Source organism: Manis javanica, chromosome 11 (assembly GCF_040802235.1).
Source record: "Manis javanica isolate MJ-LG chromosome 11, MJ_LKY, whole genome shotgun sequence".
Classification (NCBI taxonomy): domain Eukaryota; kingdom Metazoa; phylum Chordata; class Mammalia; order Pholidota; family Manidae; genus Manis; species Manis javanica.
The window spans coordinates 100,326,849-100,351,269 of NC_133166.1; the positions used below are offsets into that span (position 1 = coordinate 100,326,849).

Sequence of the window (24,421 nt, forward strand, 5' to 3'; positions counted from 1 at the left end):
TGCCAGACAGGAAACATAAGGTGTTTAATTATAATACTAGCCCAGAGAAGATCTTTTTATCAGCCAGCTCCCTGTCTCTGACTGTGGGGGGTCAGCTGGAGATGGGAGGTGGGGGGGAGGGGCGATGTGACGAAGGTGTTGAGGGAAGCTAATTCGGCTGGGAGAGATAAAGAGAAGCTGGGCCTCTTATCAGGGGGCTGTCAGATTCCCAGGTCACAGGCGCTTGATAGAATTTGTAATCAGTGGAAGACGGCCAGGCACAAGGGGAAGGTGGGATGAAAAAGAAATGGAATGCAACAAAGAGAGGAAGGAGGGAGGAAGGGCTGGGGGGAGAGGGCTGACAGTGACATGCCCTCAGAGCTAAGAGGCCAGGGCTGGGGTGGGTCCCACAGAGGGGATTCCCAGGTCTCCTTCCCAGAAGCACAGGTGCTGGGCCACCAGAGGACCTATTTCTCAAGTGTCTGAAGGGCTTAAAAGTCCTCTGTGGAATCAGCACGGGAGAGAGAGTGGACTCCTGGCCACAGCGTGGAAGCCTGTGCCAGGCAAGCTGATCAGATGTGTGCCCAGAGAGCTCTGCACACTCTCCCTAGTGGACTGTTGACCAAAGAAAGCTCGTGTGCAGAAAGAAAGGCCCCCACAGGGCCCGCCAGCTGCTGCACTGCTGATGCACATGCCCTGTGCAGGACTCTGGTGGGGTTACGGAGCAGCGCAGGGAATAGCTAGGGAGACTAGAATCGTAAGTGAAAAGATGCAGAAGAGCTCCCGGGAAGTGCCGGGTCAAAGGCACAACTGGGAAACCCCAGGGGACAGAGAGGTTGTGGGAGGGCTGGCAGGGAAGCTAGAGGAGACACCTGGCGAAGGTGAGACTGGGCTCCACTAGAAGAATCAAGATGGGCTGAGGGATGGAGGCTGAGGGAGAGTGAGGTATCCCTCGTGAGACGAGAACCGGGCATGAGCGGGTGTGCTTGGAGACAGGGGTCACAGATTTCCACAGCAGAGCAGTGCGAGAGAAGGTTGTTGAACTAAGTGCGGATTGGGTGGACTGGCTTATGGAAGGCCCTGAATGCCGAGCGAGGGGGTTAGGGCTGGATCCTCCGGCTCTGGTGACTGGGAGTCAGGGGCGGGCACCAGGGAGACAATTGGAGCCGCACCTGTGGCTCCTTTGACTCCCCTTCTCCTGTTTTGGCCCAAAGGGAACCATAGTCCTGGCTTCTTTTCTGCTGTAGTCCTGGTCCCCTGAGATGCCAGCAACTTCCCTGCCCCCCATGCTAGGGGGCCTCACAAGCCGTGTGCCTCTGCCCCTCCCCTACAGTACCAGTACGACGGGATGGACATCAGCAACCTGGCCGTGGACTTCGCGGTGGTGTGGAATGGCAACTTCATCATCGACAACCCTCAGGACCTGAAAGGTAAGCAGCTACTTCAGGTAGAGTTTTGATCTCTAAGCAACCCCGAAAAAGATGGAGGCCGGAGGGGTCAGAGTTGGCTGGCCGTGAATAATGCACACCGTCCTTCAGAGGATCCGAAAGCAGCATATGGACCCATTGAAGGAATCCTGTTGGAACCCCATTTTATTACAACCAGAGCATCTGCCAGGCAGCTGCCAGCTCATCCAATTTTTCTCTGGCTCCCAGAGTCTTTGAAGTGCCTGTGGAACCTCCCCTAGGAGGGCAGCTGGTGGGAATGTCCTCCCAGTTCCCTGGAAATGGAGATACTGTTTCCAGTTAGGTTCTGGTTCCCCTGCCCTTGGCCCCATCACTGCACAAAGGTTTTTAAGGCTGTTTGCCTGGTCCTGAGATGGGTAGAAGGACCCACATGCAGACTCAGATGCACCATTGTTGCAAGAAGGGGCTGGGCTGAGGCCGGGGGGGCCCTATGTAAGGAGCACCCTTATTCACTGGCCTACAAACTCCTGTGGGCCAGGTGGGCACTACCTCGATTCTCCATCCCACCCGCTGTGGGTGGGCACTCCCTCTGTGATTTATTTCAGATTAGTATCCTTAATCATCACAACAACAGTAGGAGGTATGTTCTAGCATTATTCTCATTTTATAAAGAAACTGAGACCAAAGAGGTTAAGAAACAGACCAAGAGTGGTCAGTTTGGCAGCACGTACACTCAGATTGAAGCAATGCAGAGGTTAGCAGGGGCCCTGGACAAGGGCGATGCGCAAATCCACAAAGCAGTCCATGTTTTTAAGACAAATGCTGCATAGTATTCCCTATATGTAGAATCTTTAAAAGAAATCAAACTCGTGGAAGCAGACATTAGAAAAGTGGCTGCCTGGAGCTGGGGGGTGAGGGAACTAGAGAAAGGCTTGTAAAAGGGTACAAACTTTCAGCTGTAAGATGGTCTGAGAACATAAGGTAGAACGTGGTGAGTGCAGCTGATCATACCGTATTGTATAGTTGAACTTTGCTAAGAGAATAGAACTTAAATGTTCTCACTAAATATCTATATGTTAGGTATTATAACTAGACCAGAGGAATCCTTTCACATGTATATGTATATTAAATCATTGCAGTATATACTTTAAATATCTTATCCTTGTATTTGTCAGTTATACCTCAATAAAGCTAAAAAAAAAAAAAAGGAAAGAAACAGACTGAGAGTCAGATAGTAAGAGCCAGGATTTGAACCAAGTCAGGCTAATTTCAGAGCTCACAGGCCTAACCACACCACTGCCCTTCTGGCGACGCAGGCCACTAGGGAACGGGAAGCCTTCCCCCCCAGAACCCTGTCCCCCTTCCGTGAGCCACATCTCTCTACACTTCAGGTAGCTGAGGTTGCCACAAGGTTCTCGCTCAGACTGAGGGTCACCACAGACGTGGAAACCCGAGAGGCCATGTCCGCATAAGGCCTGCAGATGTTTCCGCATGTATGGGGCTGTGGCTCCTGTCTCCTGCCCCAGGTGCTGCTGTGAAGATCCATGCTGCTTAGGCTGAGAGAAAGAAACTGAGCCAAGGAGAATTTTTTTTTTCTTCTTTTTCTCCTCATACCCAGCCCAGATTTTCTCACTGCTAAGAGATAGACATTTCCCCCTGCTGAGGATCTGGGCTTAGTTCCCAGAGGTTGCCTTCGCACCTGGAGCTTGGAGAAAAACGGCCGCCTCCTAGCTGCCATACCAGAGCCCTCCCTTGCAGGGCTCCACGGCTTTTTTCCATAGCTCCCAGAGTGCATGGACGGCAGATCTGCACATCGGTCTTCCCCCGAGCGGAGCGTTCTGGGAGGCGACACACTGTGCTCGGGGGAGGAAGCCATACCGTTTAAGGACTTGGGCTCTAGAAGCTAGAAAACTGGAGGTCAAATCCTGGCTCTTTCCCGTATGACTGTGACCTCAGACTAGCTGCTGCTCCTGTCCGCATCCCCATGTCCTTACCTGTGAAATGGGGCAGAGGGTACCCTCCTCTTCGGGGAATTGGGAGGGTCAAATGAGGTACCAGACATGCCCCATTTGTGCATATTAATAAATGCTCAATGTGCACTTGTTCATGTTGAGATTCCCCATTTCCTGCCCTTTACCCTAAGAAGCCATAGGCATAAGAATGTTTAAATATAGTTCCTGCAGCCGGGCTTGAGGGATGTTTGACCGGGCAGAGGAACAGGCGGAGGACCTATGGACAAATAAAAAAAATGCCCCTCCCCTGGGGCATGTTCCTAACCTCCAGCAGAGGCTCACTGCCCAGGCCTGAAAGCTTATGTCTGCTTAGCCAGCAGAGTTGAAAAATGACTTCCCAGTTATTCTTCCTCTGAAGAATTCTACTTAAGACTCTGAGTTCCAAACACCAGCGGGCAACGCTTATCCCCAAGGCTCCAAAACACGGTTCTGCTGACTGGCTGTCTCGGGCTTGTGAGTCAGTAAGAAACAAAAGTAAAGGCAAGGGTTTGCAGACTCTCCAAGTCACCTGTTAAGCATCCAGTGTGTCCTCTTTGGGGGACAGTCTCTCCATCCACAGGGGCCGTGAACAGGACCGTGTCTTCCGTCTTGCCTGAAGAGCGCTGCCTTCCTCGAAGGCCACACTGACTGCTCTCCCAGACCACCCAGGGCGCTGTGGGCCAGGAAAGACACCCCTCTCCTCAGGACCTGCAGTCTAGTAGCACAGCCAGCTGGAATTTCAGGATCCCAGCTTAGTTCACTAACATTACGAAGCTCCAAGAATCATGACATCAGTCTGTGAACTTCATTTTTACCTAAAGTGGGAAAATTAATCCTAACCTTTTGCAATGAGGGCCACTGGTGAGGCAGCAGTGTCCAAAGGAAAGATGAGAAGTATGATAGAACATCAGATATGGCACAGACAACCAAACTGGGCACTTACCACACATCTCCTTCAAAACAAAAAACAGTGATTATCCCCTTGTTATAGACAAGGTCAACCAGGCTTAAGGAGGCTAAAGAATTCCTAATGCTAGGAAGTGGTGAAACCACATTTAAAACCCTGATCTGATTCAACCTAGAGTCAGAGCTCTTAAGTAATAGTATTTTCTAGAGAACAACTGCTAAGCTCAATTTAATATTAACTCCCCATCAATTATTCTTGCAAGGGCAATGATGCCCACTGGTATTAACCAAGGCTGAGGATGGTTTCTGTCACAACAGGAAGCACATTGTGGCAAGTCTGCCGGCAATGCCTTCTGAGCCTGCCCCCGTGTCTTTGCAGTCCATCTCTACAAGTGTGCAGCCCAGCGGGAGAGCTGCGGCCTCTGCCTGAAGGCCGACCGGAAGTTTGAGTGTGGCTGGTGTAGCGGCGAGCGCAGATGTACCCTTCACCAGCATTGTTCCATCCCCTCCAGTCCCTGGCTTGACTGGTCCAGCCACAATGTCAAGTGCTCCAACCCCCAGATCACCGAGGTGAGTTCCCCAAGTTCCCAGAACAGTTTAGGATGGCCGGGAGCTCATGCCAGGGCAGGGGGAGAGGGTGCAAGTTGAGCCTTGGTGGGAGAATTCTCGGCCAAGTGCAATTCGTGTGGGGGTGGATAAATCCTCTCCTGGGTGTCTTGATGGCTGGTGTCCAGGTGCCAGGGGAAAGTATATGGAAGAACGTCCTCGAGCCTGCACGTGCGCACAGGGAGGCAGAGCGCCCAGCCTCCCTGCCAGGCTGGCTGAGCCAGGTGGGGACGAGAAATTGGCCACGTGGTGGGTGAACATTTCAGAAAGCAGGTTTCGCTTTTCTCAGCAGAAATGTGATTTCAGGAGCTGCAATTAGCTCAGAGGTGCAAAGTTGAAAATAGAAGAGGGAAGTAAAGGCAGGCACAACATTAGCCACTGTGCTGTTTCCGAGGATTTACTCCCTGTCCCGATTTGTTTGTGCGTTTTAATGGAAAGAAATAGGTAATTAATTATCCTGAAAAAAATGGTGTTTCCTGAATAGCAAATTGCAAAGGAAGATGAATAGATGATGTGAATGAAAATGCAGCTGCTTGCCTTTTGAATGGCCTGGGAGAGGAATAGTTGTATTTAACTTCGGTCACATTATGTGCTCATCACTCTTTGCTACTCCCTATTCACCGACTGTCACTTGTGCTATGAAACTAATTGCACATTCCTATGGCGACAGGGAATAAAGGCCCAGGCAGGTATTTCAGCGGCCTGCACGCTTAGGAAAGCAGGCAGGGGCCGCTGCTTTCTGCCTCATCTTCCCTACTGGCCAAGGGAAGCAAGTCAGGCTCTCACCTACGCTGCCAAGCACTGGGGAACTTCTGGCGCATCCCTGTGATTCTGAAACTTCAGATCAGTACAAAGAAAATCCTCAGGATCAAATGAGTGTTGTTAACCCACAGATAGGTTATTTGAAGAGGGAGCAAACATTTATTTCCTGTGCTTGGCACTATCTATCTCATTTAATCTCCACAACCACCATGAGAAGTAAGGACTCTTCACCTCCATTTTTACGGATGAAGGAAATGAGGCTTAGAAGAAGGGAGTGAGTTGCCCAAATTCACACTGATAAGTGGCAGAGCCAGTATTTGAGCTCAGGTTTATTGATTGGTTGGTTGGTTGGTTGGTTGATTGATTTTTTTAGTATCAGGACTGTATTCTAATGCTTTTATTTACTTCTTCATTTATTTTTAATTTTTTATTAAGGTATGATTGACATACACTCTTATGAAGGTTTCACATGAAAAAACAATGTGGTTACTACATTTACCCATATTATCGAGTCCCCACCCACACCCTAGTGCAGTCACTGTCCATCAGTGCAGCAAGATGCCACAGATCCACTATGTGCCTTCTCTGTGCTACACTGTTCTCCCCGTGACCCCCCACACCATGTGTACCAAACATAATAACCCTCAGTCCCCTTCTCCCTCCCACCCCACCCGCCCTCCCACACCCCTCCCCTTTGGTAACCACTAGTTCATTCTTAGAGTCTCTGAGGCTCCTGCCATTTTGTTCCTTCAGTTTTGCTTTATTGTTATACTCCACAAATGAGGGAAATCATTTGGCACTTGTGTTTCTTCACCTGGCTTATTGCACTGAGCATAATGTCCTCCAGCTCCATCCATGTTGTTGCAAATGGTAGAATTTGTTTCTTTCTTATGGCTGAATAGTATTCCATTGTGTATATGTACCACGTCTTCTTTATCCATTCATCTACTGATGGACACTTAGGTTGCTTCCATATCTTGGCTACTGTAAAAAGTGCTGTGATGAACATAGGGGTGCATCTGTCTTTTTGAATCTGAGAAGTTGTATTCTTTGGGTAAATTCCAAGGAGTGGGATTCCAGGGTCAAATGGTATTTCTACTTTTAGTTTCTTGAGGAACCTCCATACTGCTTTCCACAATGGTTGAACTAGCTTACACTCCCACCAGCCGTGTGGGAGGGTTCCCCTTTCTCTGCGTCCTCGCTAACATTTGTTGTTCTTAGTGTTTTTGATGCTGGCCATCCTTCCTGGTGTGAGGTGGTATCTCAGTGTGGTTTTAATTTGCATTTCCCCTGATGATTAGTGATGTGGAGCATCTTTTCATGTGTCGAGCTCAGGTTTACTTAATTATAAAACCATTTTTAAAGTCCCTATGATTTGCCCAAGTAATGTAACACAAGGAGCCACTCCCTTTCTTTACATCCAGCTTCATAGCTGATATGACCTGAAAGATGCCATCCACCCCAGTGGAAGTGTGTCCCAGGGAAAGCACTGTGCTATGGGAGAAGGGTCCCCCTGGGAAGGGGCTATGAGGGTATAGATGCTGCCCCTCAAAGACTGGGCTTCTTCAGTCCCATTTGACTGTTGGACGTGGCCAGCGATGGTGCCTACTGGCTTTGTCCTGTGTCTGCATCTCATTGGGAAAGTGCTTGATGGTGCCAGCCTCGGCCCCCAGACAGCTGAGCTCCCCAAGCTGCTCAGAGCTGCATGCTTTCTCCCTGATTCTAGCGATTTCCAGCACCCACTGGCCTGACAACTTCCTCTGCTCAGGAATTCTTGCCGATGCAGTTGTCTATCTCTGCACCCGTAGTGCAGGGAAGCTTATATCAGGCAGGGGACTCGCTTCCGTTCAGTACCTGTCACCCCGGCCAACCCTGGCTACACCCGGCTCTGTCTACTCCCCGCCTAGCTGGGGCCCCTTTTCAGCCTGAAGGCAGGCTTTTCCCTGGGAAACCTCCTCTTGGCTGCCCCTGCTCACTGACCGGAGACTGACAGGCTGTTCTGTTCACAGAGGACACCCCAGCTACATGATGCTAATTAACCCCCTGAGGTAATTAGGCTGTAATTGATTTTCCCAGTGAAAAGAGCAGCAGGAGTCAGAGGCCCCAAGCAGTGGGGTCTCCTGTTGGTGTTTTTCAAGCAGTGGAGAAATGAAAAATCATCTTTGGGGAGAGACAAATCCACGCTGTGTCTCAAGCCACCCAGGGGACATCACTGTGGGCAGCACACGTGGGAGGATCCAGGCCTAGAATGTTTTATTCACGATATCAGAAATAGTTTCTCTCATTTTGCATCTCCTCCCCCAAGCCTGTCCCCCTCTCCCTGTGAAAGTCATTTTCAGTGTTTTTAACTTTTCATTTTTGAAATAATTTCAGACTTATAAAAAGGCACAAAAATAGTACAGAGAACTTTCATACACCCTTCACCCAGATTCTCCAAAATTAACATCTTACATAACCACAGTATAATGACCACGATCAGGAAATTAACATCGACACCACAACACCGTCTCATATGCGTGCCCTATTCACATTTTGCCAGCTGTCCTTTTCCAGGGTCACATGTGACATTCCATCGTCATGTCTCCTTAGAGCTCTAATCTTCCGTCTTTCTTTGTCTTTGATGACCTTGATACTCTTGAAGACTACAGGCCATTTATTTTGTAGAATGTCCCTCAATTTGTATTGGTCTGGCATTTCCTCACGATTAAAATTCAGGTTATATATTTTTGGTAAGAAGTACTAAAAAAAAAAAAATGTAGGGTACATGTCAAAAGGGTACAAAAGCCAACTTGATTTGACCCCAGTGGCCAAAACTGGGGCAAGCTGAGCAAGAACATAAGTAGTGATGTATTTGTGGACTGAAAGAATGTAAAGGAACCTATGGTCCTTATTGGTATAAATAAACAAACAACAGAGAGAGAGAGAAAGATCTCATTTATACTGGAGTTTCAACTCCTATATGTGGAAGGACTCATATATGTTATGGAAATAGAAAACTCCCTACTGAGCAAAATTCACAATCATAAATTTTTTCAGGCAGGAATGGCCAATGAATGCTAAAATTAGTGAATGAAAGTAAGATGAGAAATAGGGTATTTACAGAGCCTCGAGCTATCACCCCACAGGTACTGGTTAATTACCTAAAGGAAAATAGTAATTTTACACGGAAGAAAGCTGGTAGACACTCCTTTAACCAAGCAATCAAAATTGACCTAACAAGTAATGGGAAGAACCAACCTCGGGTGCTTTTCTTTAGAACACACTGAGAAGGCCACAGCCTGATTTCTCTGGCATATGCTACCAAAAATGTACTCTTTGTTAAAGTAGCTTTCAGAAGAATAAATTCATTTTGTTTACCTCCACTGTCTTGGCTAATTCCTTGACATTGGCATAGAGCTTTTAATAATCAGAATTCTAGGAGACCCATGCCCTGTACATACCTCCTCCTTGCCTCTGGCCCTTATCCTCAAAATGTGAACCCCTCTCCGTGCAAGCCCGTGTGCAAACAGAAGCCATACACTACGAAGACCCTTCTGGAGGGGTGAAAAGAGGAGGTGGCCCGTGACACCTGCTGGGGTGGCAGAATCTCCAACAGTGGAAACAAATGATTGGAATGTGTGGGCGCTGTCCTGCCCAGACCCAGTGAAATCAGTGGGGTGACCTGGAAGGAGTTCCACTTTAGGAAAAGGAGTGGGCCTCCAGCTCTGTTAGATGAACAGCTGTGCTCTTCCAGAATCCCGCTTTACCCAGCTGTCACCCCTGGAGACTCGTTTCCCTATGGCAACTTAATGTAGGACAAGTCATTCAGCCGATCAGATGTCCCAGTTTGCATAGACTTCAGGTTAGGACCCCCTAAGGACCCAGGGCCTTCTCAGCCAGCCCTTGGTGTGATAATGATGCATCTCACGTGGGAGGCAGCCCAGGCTGCGCCTGCTGCGGCTGTCATCCCGGCACCATGCGTGTGTCACCTGTTCAGCTCCAGGAACAGGAGACCTGCAGAGCTTCGGAAAGCCTGTGAGATGTCTGGCCCACCCGGCTTTTGCTCTTTCCCACGTGTGCTCAGGACCTACTGGGACCTCAAAGAGGAGGATGTTGTGAGCATCTACGAGAAAGGAAGGCTGGGAGAAAACATTTCCCATGATGCTGTGGGTGGGCCACACCCAGCAGAAAGGGAAAAGTGGCTGCATATGTTCTTGGGGAGAAAAATTTTGGCGGGGTCAAGGGGCTTTGGAGCTCATGTGACAGAGGTCTCAGAGTGAGTGTACCAGCTTGCTAAGGCTGCTGAAACAAAGTACCACAAACTGGGCGGCTTAAGAAACAAATGTATTGCCCCCAGTTCTGCAGGCTTGAAGTTCAAGGTCCAGGTGACAGCAGGGCCGGCTCCTTCCGAGGGCTGTGAGGGGAACCTGCCATGGGCCTCTGCCCAGCTTCTGGCAGCTGGGGGCAATCTTTGGCATTCCTTGGCTTGTCTTACATGGTGTTCTCCCTGTGTGTCTGTCTCCATTTCTGTTTTGTAGATAAAATTCTAGTCATATGGGATTAGGTCTACATTTATGACCTCATTTTAACCTGATCACCTCTATAAAGACCCAAATAAGGCCGCACTCTATGGTACTAGGTATTAAGGCTTCAACAAATGAATTTGAGGGGGAGGGTGATAAAATTCAACCCATAACAGAGCCTTCTGAGCGAGAGGAGAAGCCACAGTTTTAAGGAAATTAATTCACTCATTGAATGTTCATGTAATGAGTGACTGGTGTGTGCCATAGGCTTGACTTGGAAGTTACCACATAGATAAATGAGTCCTGAGTGGGGAGGCAGGGAGATGCAGCCTCTCCCTGCAGAGCCCAGCCTGTCCCTGAACACTGGCCTCCCAGAAGAGCCTGGAAACTGCCTGCCCTGCAGCCACTCTGCTTCCCCCAAAGGACCTGGAACAGACCCTTCTAACGCGCACCCTTGACAGTTGTCTCCTGTTTGGAAAGAGGACTGAAGCAGGGACCCCTAAGGAGGACATTCATCTCTGGCCTTAGACGTGAACAGATGAGCCACAGCGTGGTTCTGGGAGTAATAATTGTAAGATAAATTCTAGCCGAAATAAGCAGGCAAAGAGAGGTAACAAAGGGCCAGGTAATTTATTTAAATACCCCCGGGTGAGGTTCTGTGGCCTTCTTGTCACAGGCCAGAGAAGTCACGCCCGGTTGGGGAGGTGGGGGGCTTATCAGGGATTAGGAGGGGGAGGAGTGGGCAAGCTAGCCTAGGGGGCGTGGAGAGGTATGATTGGCTAAAGGTGACATAATAGACAACTAGAAACTTTTTTCCTTCCAAGAGAGAGGAGGCTGACATCCGGGTCTTAGTTGGCACATCAGGATGGAATTCAGGGAGAGCTGTCCCCTTTCCATGTAAGGCATGGACCTTGGGGTCTGGTCTGTTCTCCCCCTATGGCATCTCTCTGTTCTGTTTGCATGTTCTTGCTTTTCCTTTCTCCAGCCTAATAATAATAATGGCTTTTCTTTAGAAAAGACCCTCCTCTGTACCAGGACCCATGTACTTTACATGCCTCCTCCTCCTAACCACCCTGCAAGATGGCTGTAATCACCTTCATTTAAGAGTTGGGGAAACAGTGCTCAGGGAAGTAAGTGACTGGCCCAGAGTCACACATCTGGTTGGTGGCAGAACAAATTCAAAACCGGGGCCTTCTGATTCTGCAGAATCTCCTGCCATGCCGTCTCCTGGGGGATGGAGGGGCATCCCTGGCTATCCGCTTCCTCACCTCAATCCACGCCAAAGGCACCAAACGTACCTGTGCCCAGGGTCAGAATCCTCTTAGAAAGTTCCAGGAGATAACCAGGAAAACTGAGAACATTGGCTACCCTTTGTATTGAGCCTTAAAATAATCTTCACCCATCTTCCCAAACATATTTAGGTCCACATGTATTCCTGTGAGTTGGGGGAGAAACAGGAAGAGCATTTTGGAGTATGTTTAAACTTAGGGCAGTCACATCTTGCCTGTCCAGGGAGGGTGTTACTCTAATTATTTGTGTTTCCAAGAGCTTGCAGACTCCATTTGGTTGGTTTCTGGTTGTGTCTGTCAGTAGGATGATGGCTAAGGTGAAAGTCACAAATTCCCTAGCCTGGTGGCTCTGACTTCCCAAGCATTTCAGGTGATGGGAGAGCCCAGAGGATGGTTCACACCTGCAAGTAAGAACAGAGATCAGGGTGAAGGAAAAGCAAAGCAGATTTGAAAAGTGAGGGACAAGTCCCCAGTGTTGGGGTCCTCAGGGAGTGACCAGGAACCTACCAACTTTTGGGTACCAAAGACAGCCCCTATGTGTTTCTGAAGGTCACATTGCTTCCAGCTGTAGGGGTCCTGGTTTTGTCTTTCTATTGACTATCTTATAGCTTTCACTTTATAAACTTCTCAGCCTCAGTAACTTCCCCCACACCTCACCAGTCCATGCTTAGGGAATATAAATTCTCTGTAACATTATCTTAGGTACATGTAACCAGGAAAGAAAACCAATTGTAGAAAACCGTGTACACTGCCCTTCAAAACTAAGCATAAGTAATTGTTGATTCTATAGTAGTTTGAGATGATCCATCCCTCTTGCTTCCTTCTGGTGCCCAAATAATTTAAAGAGTATTTTTTCCCAGATTCTCTCAGGTGCGCATGCATTTGTGAGAATGGGGAGCTGGACATTTACAAGTATTTATCTGTAAAGCTGCACCAAATATTTGCAGAGAAGACCAAAAGTGGCCTGCCTAGGGCCAGAGTAACTCCCTGCAAAGTTCCCAACAAATAAATAAATATGTCAGCCAGCTTTTCTAAGAGACGAGTTGGCACTCTGATCTCCTGTTCATTTATTTGCAGGCCTCATTAATATAACATCACTGCAACAAACAGCTAATGGGGGATGGTGTCAGGATGAATAATGGAGCTACTCTGCTGAGATAACAATTAGGTTTTGAATGTGCTATCAGCTAAAACAGAGCCAGCAAGGATGCACACCGGGCAGGGGAGCTGGCACTGCTGAGGCCACAGATTCCTGCAGAGCTCGCCAGCTGGGCTGTAGCCTACCGTGAAGAGCATGCATGCCCATGTGCACACACATCTCACACACACACACAGCAAGCTGGAAAAGAATGTGACAATTTACCATCTTGGATCCAGCATCCAGGTGTCTGGGAGCCAGAAGGGATCAAAATTTGCGGGTTCTGAGTTGGCATCACTGCTCTATAAGGTCAGGAAAACTCTAAGCAACAGGAAAGGAGACAGTGCATTAGGCAGGAAATGATGAACTTTCTGTAAACCCATAACTTGTAATCCCTGGCTTGTCCTGATCAGGGGGCTTCTCGAGGCAGAACCCTCCCAACCCCAATCTCAGACACAGGAGCTCTTAATACAAAGTGTGACCCTCAGTTGGGGCTGCTCCCTACTGAAGCAACTTCTCTGGGACCCCCTCCCTTGGCTGCTGTGGGAGGCTCTGATGTCAGTCTCTCCCATCTCTTTAAGAACCCAGTCTAAGGAGTTGACAGTCTGCTGGAGACATAACAAGAGCTGCCCAGGCCCATCAGAAAGGCAGCCAGCTCTGTGCTCTGCCGTCTCCTCTCCAGCCACTTCCCCTCCACAAGTCAGGCTGCCTGCCCCCACCCTGCGTCCCCACCAGAATGACACCCAGAGGCTCCACCTGCCTAGGACACTTGTGAAACTGAAGCCACTTTTCCTCTGGCCTTCAGCAAGCCTGGCTTCTGCTCAGATTGCTTAATCATAAAATAGGAATGAGAAAAACAATAGCTAACATTGACTGAATGCTTACCTGGCGTCTTGCACTACACCTAGTGCCTTACGTATGTAAACCTTATTTAAACCTTACAGCCACTTTTATGAGGTAGAAGCTATTACTACCATTTTGTAGATAGCTCCATTTTTTAGGTGAATGAACCAAGGCACTAGAAGGTCTGATTATTTTCTTGAAGCCCTAGTGCTCATAGGTTTTAGGACTAGGAGTTAACTGTCAGCTTCTTAGCTCAGGAGCTCTCCCATTTGACCCATATGCCATCTTTCTTCTCTTTCCTTGACTCCCTTAGACAAGCAGAACTCTCAGTCCACTGGGCTGGAGGAGGGAAAGGTGCTGGTACCGAGTTCTCCATAAAGCCTGCTGCAGAAGTGGGAAGGAAGCAGGCGGTCCCCCCCGGCCAGCATCATTTGGGGAGACTGGCCATGCCCAGGGAGAGATGCCAAAAATGACAAAGAGATGGTGAGGCTGAGGGGGGAGTGTGGACACTCACAGGAGCAAGGGTAGAGAGGGGGGAGCACAGATGCTGAGAAGTCCAGAGAGATGGTGGTGACCAGCAGAGCCAACCTCTGCTTCCTGGAAAACAGCAAGTCACAGCCTCAGCCAAGGGAGGGGGGTCCCAAGTGGAGAGAGCCTACAGGCAGACAGGAACCTGAGTTCTCAGGGTTGATGATCTAGGGGTCCCTCCCGCGGCAGGAGGAGGGTCAGCTCAGGCAGTGTTACATGTAGGCTGAAAGCAGAGGTTAGATAGACCTGGCCAGGGTCTGCCACTCTCTGTGTAACCTTCAGCAAGTTACTTGACCTCTCTGGGACACTATTCCCATCTGTAAAATAGGAATAGTAATAGTACTTCCCTCGTAGCTTGTTTTGAACCCTAAGTGGGATAAAATATATAAAGCCTTTGGCACAATTCCTGGCTCATGAGAAGTACTTAATAAATGAAACGATCAAAGAATATGAAATGATAAATGAGATGAAATGAATGACGGTAGCCATCATTATCCACATTGTCAGTAACCTGGAGCTATCTTCTTTCCCACCACGTCTATCAGGCAGGAGATGTAAGCAGAGAAGAACAGAGGTCCCTAGGATGGGAATGGCCTTTGTAAGGCTCCCATCTAAGAAGGGGTCTTCCTGTGACCCTAAGCCCCTACCCTGTAAGAGGGCCCCAGCTCCAGCCCCCGAGACCATCTGAATCCCAGGAATGGTGTGCCAGCTCTCCACAGGCTGCCGAGCCCCTGGGCCTTCAGCGCCTCTGCCTGCTTCCCCGTGGAGCCTGCAGAGCTCCCCAGCTGTAATTAATCGGCTGCATCTGCTTTGACCCTTGGGCGGCTTGGTGGCACAGTTCCCTCCAAACCATTCAATTAGAGGCTGCAAGAATCAGGGCGAGTATGGCACCACAGCCGCTGTTTTCCAGGTCATGGCACCCACAGTAGAAAACAAACATGACACAGTATGGCCGGAATACAGGTTGGTGAGGGTGCTCAGGTGCTCCACCGGGCTCCGTGGGACTGAGCTGCTGGTGGTGGGGATGTGAGTAGGTGGGGAGGTGGATCCCCAAACCTGAGGCTTCTGATGGCATTGAGAGCACCCAAAAAGAGACAGGAGTCTCCTAGTTAGTCCCCTACCACCAGCACATGCCAGCCTCATCCCATACCTTACTGGCCTACTCATCCTGCCCTAAGGTGAGCAGATAAGACTTGGCCAGGACTTGACCTAGCCACCTGTATACACAGGCTCGGGCAGTGTCTGCTTCTGGGGCAGGATTCGGAGCTATGGAGCAGAGCTCTCTGCCCTAACACATTTCCCACACTTTCTTTGTGAATCCTGCAAAGAGACAAACTTTTTATTCTACAGCCAGTTAAAAAACCAATGCTCTAAAGGCGACTTAATAACACACCTTAAGGTCCCATTAAGATGCAAATAAAGGCTTCTGTAGAGAGGAGAGAACAGCAGGGTAGGAGGTGCCTAACTGGGGAAAGGAACCCCAGGGAAGGAAAACAGAGCATAGGAAAGACAGCATGGGTTTCCATCTCCCTCTCCGATTTACCCTGGGCCAGCTTGGTTGATCCCGGATGTGACCGGTAAAGGGAAGTCATCTGCACTGTGTCTCCTTACTGCACGTCAGGCGGTCCATTGCTGAAGCCTACTTTGGGTCACTACACTCTCAGAGGATGTCTGGAAATCCAAGGGGCCTACGAAAAGCCTCCGAAATTATCAAAGGGGTTAGAAAACAAGATCTTCTGACAAGAGGCTAACAGAATTGGAGAAGCACGGGCCAGGGGTGACTTAATTGCTGTCCTCTATCTGAAAGATGTTTGAGGAGTTGGCTGTTCAATCCTCTGTCCAATGAGGAATCACACCAGAAATTGGCTTGAATTAAAGTAAGAGAAGTTGCAGGAAGAAAGATGATTCTGACCTTAAAATGCTACATCGCCCCCATGCAGTACGAAGCCACCTCCGTTCTTCCAGCCCTCTTAAGAGAACACTTTGTTCTAGAGTCTGGTTGAGACCAACATTTTCCAGTCACAGAGAATGGGGGATAGTTATTGATGGCTGCTCTGTGTTCCAGGCAGTGAGCTAAGTGTTAGCCTGCTAAGCAAAATCAAGATGGTCCCAGTCCCTTGATAATTATTGTCTTATGCAGGAAAGAAGTAGCTGCAGCCCAGTGTGACCGTTGCCCTCGGGGGGTGTGCAGAAAGGGCAGTGGGATGTAGGAAAGGTGCTAGTCAGTCAGCCCAAGGGGGCAGAGAAATCCTCACCTAGGCAGTGTCTTATAGCACAGCCTTGCCAGAGGGACAGGCATTTGTCAGCAGACAGGCTTGACGGCAGAAACAGCATGTCAAACGGACATTAGCTTTAGATCCTACAGCCAGAGGACCCTTAGCTCTCTTGGGGAGCAGGTATAGTACATAAGAGAGCTGAGCCGATGCTCTGGGCAGGGGAGGAGCACACAGAACATAGGGGAGACCCTCAGGAAGCCCCTTCACCCCCTCTTAGCAACAGCCACTCTTTTGGGCTTCTCTGTCCCTCATCCTGTGCTTCTGGCTGTCACTTTCAAGGGCCACAGAGGAGAATTTAGATAGCTTTCTGGTCCATGGTATGATAGTGTTAAAAAGCATGGGGCTGAAGCTCGTCAATATCTAAAGATTTTCCCAGCTGATTTCACAGATTTTCAGCTCCCCCCTCTCCCTACTACCCACATGCACACTCACACACAGTCCCACACACTCACACATACTCACACACATCCCAAACTATCAAATCATTTGTTTGTGTGGGTGTCTCATTCAGAATTACTTTATTGAAAGAATTCATTGAGTTCATGGTGAAATGCTGCGCCTGCCCCAGAATGGCTAATAGCCAGGGAGGGAGGAAAGAATGAAGACCATTTAAGCAGGGCCAGTGTCCTCCCAGATTGATTCTGGGTGAAAGGGTGATGTCTGGTTCAGAATATGCTTCTGGGCAGGGCCCAGAATCCGCCAAAGCCAAGGCTCTGCCCTCAGCAGCATGGCCACCCCCTGCCCATGCCCAGGCTGCTGGCCACCTCGCAGGCTCCCCCCAGTCAGCCCAGTCTCTCCCATCTCTCCACCCCTGCAGCCGCAGCATCTCGGTCATGAATTCCCTGGTTCATGTGTCCTCCTTCCACATAAATGGGAGGCTTTCCATCGTCTCTGAACTCCCTACCAACACCAGCATCCCATGCTTTCGTGATCTGGGAAGGCATAGGTGCAGGCGGAACAAAAGGAAGGAAATGGCCAGTTACCAAGACCTGCTCTCTGAAGCTGCTCTCGGGACTTGCCAAACCTCTTACTTACCCTTCATAGTAGCCCATGAGGCAAGCATTAGTACCTGTTTTCTGAGAAGGACATTGAGACCGAAGATCACATCATCTGAAAGTATCAGAGCTGGAATTCATATTCAAGCCTGTCTCTCTGCAGAGGTCGCTCTTGCTGCTGCAGACACTCCCTGAGCATCGGGAGGTTTCCTTTCCCACCCCAGAATAAGCCAGGAACCCAAGGGCCATCTGAATCGGGAAGCCGAGACAGGTGGATCTAGCAAGCACCCAGATATATCTCGGTTTCCCCACTAACGGTGGATGAGGGGGAAGCTATATAACTCCACCTTCCTCCCTGACTCACCCCTGTGAGATGTGAGCTCTCCCTTCCCCAGAAGCCCCCTAACTCCTTCCAGATCTGGAAGGCCTTCCCTGGAGCTCTGCAAGGAGTGGCAGCGGCTCCACTAACTTGCCACTTTGTGGACCTGCGTGAAAAGGCCAGACCTGGCTCCCAAGAGAACCAAGCTTTGTGGATGCCACAGCAGGTGCCCTGCCTTTCAGAGAGAGCTTTGGGGACAGTCTCCAGGGTGGGCTTGGGCCCCCGCAGCTGCCTGGTGTGAAGCGGTATCTGAGAGATCCTGTGACCTCCCTCTCTGGAGAGCAATTCCTTTCTCATCAAGCCTCCCCTCCACAGTGTCTCCCCAGTACTTGGACCGGGGGAGAAACGAGGAAACCAGGAGGCCTGGTTGTTCCCACCCTGGCCACCACACAGACACCAAGGACCTTATACGCATACTCAGTCACCTGTAAGCCCTCAGGTGGCAGGGGACATGTCCTGCAGGAGAGCGTTCTCTGTCCCTGTGCACTCTGAGCCCAGACCTACGCCTCAACTCCCTCTGATTTTTAAGCTGGAGAACACATGTGCAAAGGCACAGAGATTTTTACAGTGCGTAGTGTATTCAGGAGTCTCTGACAGCAGGCAGACCATAAGGCAATGGGATAGGGTTGCAGATGTGGCTAAAGAACAAAGATCAGAACCTGAGGAACAAGTGCCAGGCGAGGATATGTATTCAAGTATGTGTTCATAAGGATCATTCTGGCAGCATGAGGAAGTCAGATCTAAGAGGGCAACGTGGAGGCCCATGCGGTTACTATGTGTGAGAGGAGACAGAGCACCTGCTTATCGCCCTGGAGCCCAGAGCAGGGCACAGATTCAAAAACACATGCAGACAAGAACTGGTGGTGCACAGTGACCATATTTCTTAACACGTGGTAAGTGAGGGAAAGGAAACAGTGGAAGATGCTTGCAAGATTCCTGGCTGGGCGCACAGTGATTCCATTAACCTTGAAAGAGAATCTGAGAGGATAATCAGGTTGGGGGTGGAAGGACGAAAAATTAAGAGTTTATTTTTAGGCATGATGAAATTTGAGATGCCTGAGGGACATACTTGCAGAAATAGAATGTCCAGTAGCAGTTGGATATATGGCCATGGAGCTCGAGAGAGAGGTCTGAGCCAACAATACAGATATGGACGTCATCAATGACGGAGGCCTTGGGGACCCTCTTGCAAATCAAATGCTCCCCACCTCATCTACATTTTGGAAATCCAGACTTCCACGCATCGGTTTTGTTTTAAGGGGAGAAGATACAAGCTCTGTCTCTTGTAAGCTCCAGGGCACGGTGGCTCCTTAGTATCTTGACCCGTAAACTCCTTTGCCACCAGCCCAGGTTGCTGATAGTAAAACACAGAGCGTGTGCTTTGTGGCAAAGGAGACCCACATGGACCCAGCACTCTGTGCACTTTCCGCAAACCTGTGAGGACTCTGATTCTCCAGGTTTGCATTCCAGCAGCTGTTACCTGGGTTAAAAGGAATCAAACTGGTGTCTCCACACCCCAAACTACCTCTGTCTTTGGCATGTGTCTTCATGCCAAGATTATAAAACTTGCTAATATTCTTTTTTTTTTTTTAATCTTCCTTCCCTAAATATTACAAGCTGGCTTATATTTCTGAGCAGCTCTGTGCTAACAAATGGATCCTACACCCCCTCACCTCCAGGGCCCACGACCACATCTCTGACCCTAACCCTTGGATGTCAGAAGGGGACACTACAGTGACTTACCAGCAGGAGGCAGCTGCCTGGGGGGACTGGCAGTGCCACTGAATATCCACAATACAGTACCCCCATGCTACCTGCAATACAGAAATATTTTTAGGCTTTCCAGAAAGATTTCATTTCACAGATTTGCTGAAAGGCTGTAATTAAGTGCAGCGAGCCAAAGAATGTATTTTTAAAAATAAAAGTGGGGAAAGGAGAGCAAACCCACGGCTGGTTTTGTCAGTCCCTTCTGGTAGGTGGGTTCCTGCCGTCCAGGTGGCTGGGGGAGGAGGGGGTGCCAACGGGGCCCACTCCAAGCAGATGAAGGGAGAGGTGGTCTTCAGATTTGCGCAAAGCAAATATCCTGGCAACGCCACCTGCCGGGGCCGGGAGCAGCCCTCTCTGTTCCTCATTAGCCAGGGACCATCTCACAGAGCCCAGGAGGCCGGGATTCCACGGGAGCCGACGCTCAGGGAGAGGAGCAGCCAAGATCTAGAACTGGATGTTTATAGAAGCCCCCGGGACAGAGGAGCTTGGGGCTCCGGGCTCCTCGGGCCAGATTGCTTCTCAGCAAAGGGCCCTGCCTTCCCCACAACGCTCGCGCCAAACACACAGAGATGCCTCTGGGCCCCCTTCACTCTCCCTCCCTTGATTCATTTCATGTATTTTGTTTATTTTTATTCTTAAGGTGGGATATTTTATTCTCAGAAAAGGGAGTCAAAGCCACCAGACAAGGTGACTTGGGTGAGATGAGCCCCTGGCTGAGAACGGGTCACGGCCCCAGCTGGTGAGGAAAGGAGGCCGCACCATGTAAGACCTGGTGAAGAGGCCGAGAGGTCGGGAGGTCCCAGCTCGAGTCCTCACCATGTAGCGAAGCTACGGAGAGCCTAGGAATCGGCTGGGCAGTGGGAGAGGAAGCCTGTCCCCGGTCCTCACCCCTTCTCTGCCCACCACCACTGGGAACTCATTGCCACGCTGGTGATGGAACTCACAGTGCCCACATCAGAGGAGGGGAGCCGTGCCCCTCTGGGGGGACATGTCTCCAGAGCCTTGCACAGCCCTGTCAGCTGTACTCAACTATCATCTCTGCCCTGGGGCACAGTGACCCCGCTGGCCATCCCACCAGCATGGACAGAGCTAAAGGGAGGCTCCCCAGAAGGGCTACAAGACAGAAGGGCTGCAGGGCTGCCCAAATACCCCACTGGGGGCTGATAGATTCAGCCTTGATGAGCCCACCTTTCCCTCCCTCCCTCCCTCCCCGTCTTACTGCCTCTTTCATGGTGTAGTGAAAAGGGCCTTTGACTTTTTTACACCTGTGTGTATAGGCTGGACAAGAATCACAGAATAAGATACTCTGAGCCCCCTTCCAGTTCTGAAATTCTGTGTCCCTCTACCGCTTAGCATCGAGTTCACTTCTAATTTCATCCTCCTTTGGATAACTACAGACCACAAAGTATGATTCGATTCACTGGAATCTGTTAGATGCCAAAGAGCTGCACTTCTCCAAAGGCCCCATCTGTTCCAGATCAACATTCACCCCTTGGGAGAGCCTGATTCTGCAGCTCCATTTCCTGTTGGGTCCAAGCAAAATGACCCAGTCAGCCTTTGGTGGCCGAATCAAGAAATGAATAAATTAATGAACCTTGCTAACGAGAAGCCAGCAAAATTTGGAAAATCCTAGTTATTTCTTCTTGGTCCTGGCATGCATCCCAAGATATTTTTCAGAAGTGCCGACCACACTTTTTGTCATGCCTCACCACCCCCTTTGCAGCCACCCTCCAGTCCTGGACTCCTGCGGCTGCCCACAGCCTTCCCTCCGAGTCCACCTGATCCCCGGGCACCCTGCACCAGCGTGATTTGTGGCCTGGTCTGTCTCCTCCTTGACCATAAGTTCCTTGAGGGTAAACTTCCTGTGTATTCATCATCGTGACCCTACACATTCTAGCCTGCAGGAGTGGCATTAATAGCATGTCACAATTATAAAGACTTCCTGGCATGCAAAATACTCCCCAACATGCTCTGTTTGCTGCTCTGGAGAAAGACTGATAGAGATTATCTCCTGCTTCAATTAAGAAGAAATGAGGTTCAGGGAGATTTTGTGACTTGATTACAGTCAGACAGCTAGTGAACTAGAGACATGTCTCAAACAATGGTTTTCTGCCTGAGTCCAGTACTTCCCAATAATTTTTTAAATAAATAGATAAGTGAATGAATGAATGAATGAATGAATGAACCACATAAAGGACTGAGGAAGTAGTGTAAAACAAGATGATGCTGGGATCCTAGATAAGCTATTAAGTGGAGAAACACACTCTGTTCACAGATTCCAGGTGTCCTTCAATCCCTAAGCCCCCCAGGGGCAGGGTGCTGCTACCTGTCTTATAGCCCGCCAGGTGTGCTGATACTGTTTCCCTCCTACAGATTTTGACTGTGTCCGGACCACCTGAAGGAGGGACTCGAGTGACCATCCATGGCGTGAACCTGGGTCTGGACTTCTCTGAGATCGCCCACCATGTGCAGGTGGCTGGGGTGCCCTGCACGCCTCTGCCAGGGGATTACATCATCGCCGAGCAGTGAGTCCAGTCCGCTCCGGCCCTCCCTTTCCCAGAGCCTCAGGGTGGGGACTCGCCCCTCTCCCATCTCTGGAACTTCAGGCTCCGTCTCCCATCTCTCATCCCATGGCCCTGCCCCCAGAAGCTCCCAGGGCCTCTCCTATCCACCTCCACGCACACAGGCTCCCATTCTGTCCCATTCCCGGTTCCCTGGCGCCTCCAACATCAGAGCTCCCAGGGTAACACTGCCCCTCATTCGGTCTTCACCTGCCCACTGGGGTAACTGAGCCGCTTTGCCAGCCACCCGCCCGGCTGCTCCTGGGTCTCTCCCGACCCCTCCCCGCTAGTCCCCATTGGAATGCATCCCGCGCAGTGGGCTGTGGGCAACAATTTGTTTGGCTCATGGGGCTCTGACAGCAGCTTAATCCGAGCAGGGCCTCCGCCGGAGCAAATTCATTTATTTCGCTAAGGGAAATGTCAGCTGGAAATTAGAAAATAGGCATGTAGCAGCGGACAGGCGAACGAGGCTCCAGGAGTGACATATGTTCCAATTTGGGGTGTTCATTTGGCAATGGTGGCTACTGTGGAGTTGGTGGGCAGGAGGTGGGCCCGAAGCTGGGAGCAGGAAGGTGATGGAGGGAGGCTCCCCTCCACAGGAAAAAGGGAGGGGAGCGGCCAGATCATTCTGCATGATTTGTCGCCTTCAGTCCAGTCAAACTGGGTCCACTGAAATCACAGCTCTGCAAGGTGTACCAGGAGCAGATAGAGCATGGCTGGTGGGAGGGGCTTCTCTCCCTTAGCTCCACCCCTCCTGCCACCTCAGGTCCTCCCCCAGAGCTCCCAGAGCCAGGCTTCACCTGAAAAATAGCATTAGCAACCATAAAAGTGACATCACTTTATCAGCACTTGCACTTTCTCATCCATTACCTTATTTTTCCATCAGGACTCTTACCTAATGAGAGGTAGATATTGTTATCACCATTTTGCAAAGCAGGGGAGCAGAACAACCTTAGAGAAGTGAGATGACTTCCTCAGTGAGTTCAGTGGATTAAGGGGCCAAGGCAGAATTGAAACTCAAGTCTCCTGACTTCTAGACCAGCTCTTTCCGTCCCATAAGAGCAATGGGACGAGACCCCTATGTAAGAGTGGCTTGAAAATTCCGTGATTCGTCAATGTGTGGCTTCCAGGACCAGGGACCATGATTCCATGACCCAGAGCAAGGTCAGAGTCACAGGGTTGAATTCCCAGATGTTGAGGATTGGCGTCGCTTCCTTGCCCCAGCAGGGGAGTGGAGGGGCCTGACCTGACCCTTCAGACCTTCAGATCCTTCAGACCCAACCCTTCCCTGGCAACCTTCTTCCTGCAAGATGTGAATTTTGGAGGAAAGACTGGCTGGGTCTACAGGAAGGACATGAGGGAGGGAAAAAGGAAGATGACATAGCGGAACTTCCAAGCAGGAAGAAGAGGGGGAAATGTTGAGCAGAAGTCAGTGCAGCCTGCAGGGGTCCTCCTGTCAAACAACCTTTACAACAGACACTCAGTCCCACTGACCCCAAGCCACGTTGGCCTCTAGAACCTGCCTTAAGCCTCTAGACACAGGCCATCTCCAACTCAGTGAGATGCCATAGGACCCCAAAGGAAAGGGTTTGGGGGTACCATGGGGTAAGGGTTTTGAGCTAAAAAGTGCACATTCTTGAGTGGCTGGACGTGGACATCTCATGAGATCTGACATTCAAAGCCGTGGCTCCTCTACTGACCAGTCCTGAGACCTTCACAGACTATTCAGTCTCCCTGGCCTTCATTGGCCTGAGAGAAATCATGATTCCTGCCGCACCAGTTTTGGGGAGAATTCAGTAAGATAAGGAAATGGAGACCTAGCATGCTCCATGTGCATAAGAAATGTTCTGTCTTTGAAATCAGATGCACCAGACTCACCCAGGGACCCAGGGCCAAAAGTACCCAGAGAAACCGGAAGTGAGGATATGAAAGGATCCTGGGGAAATGGTCACCAGGGGTCCCTGCCAAGGCTGGTGGTCACCCTAAAAAATTGCCACTATCACCCACACCTCGGTTGGATACAGCCCTGGTTTCCAGCCGTGCCAGGCTCATTACCACTGGCAAGGTTTCTGAGTTTGTTGACATCATTAAAGCCTGCATCCCAGGCAGTGAGCAGCAGGCACTATTGGTACAGATGTCTGCAAGAGATGAATTTGGCTAATCGGGCCGGGTGCAGAGTCCCGGGTGCAGGCAGGATTAGCAGGCACAGTAATGACTCACCATATGCTTGTGCCATGCCATCGATCACTCAGCAATTAGGTTAATGTTGGTTAAAGGGCCTCACTTAGTCCTGCAATCAGCACCCCACAGGTCTGTGGAGGGCGGAATGATTCTGCCACAGGACAATGGGACTCAGGGCAGTGGGGTGCAGGTTAAGGCTGAAGCTCAGCCCCTTCTGGAACAGGGGCTCTGCATGAGGTGAACTCCGACCTGCTCCTCTCATTTGCTGCAACTGTGAAGTCAGCCGCGGCTGGCTGGACATTAAGTGTCGGG

General features: G+C 50.1%; 1 protein-coding gene across 1 annotated transcript in view; it reads left to right on the forward strand.

The window, feature by feature from the left end:
* The window catches only part of PLXNA2 (plexin A2), a 201,046-nt gene that overhangs the window by 146,218 nt on the left and 30,407 nt on the right, over positions 1–24,421 (forward strand). The window contains exons 11-13 of the mRNA XM_017658745.3: positions 1,313–1,409; positions 4,662–4,852; positions 21,741–21,892. Of these exons, the coding sequence (XP_017514234.1) occupies positions 1,313–1,409; positions 4,662–4,852; positions 21,741–21,892 (440 nt within the window). The remainder of the gene's footprint in view (positions 1–1,312; positions 1,410–4,661; positions 4,853–21,740; positions 21,893–24,421) is intronic.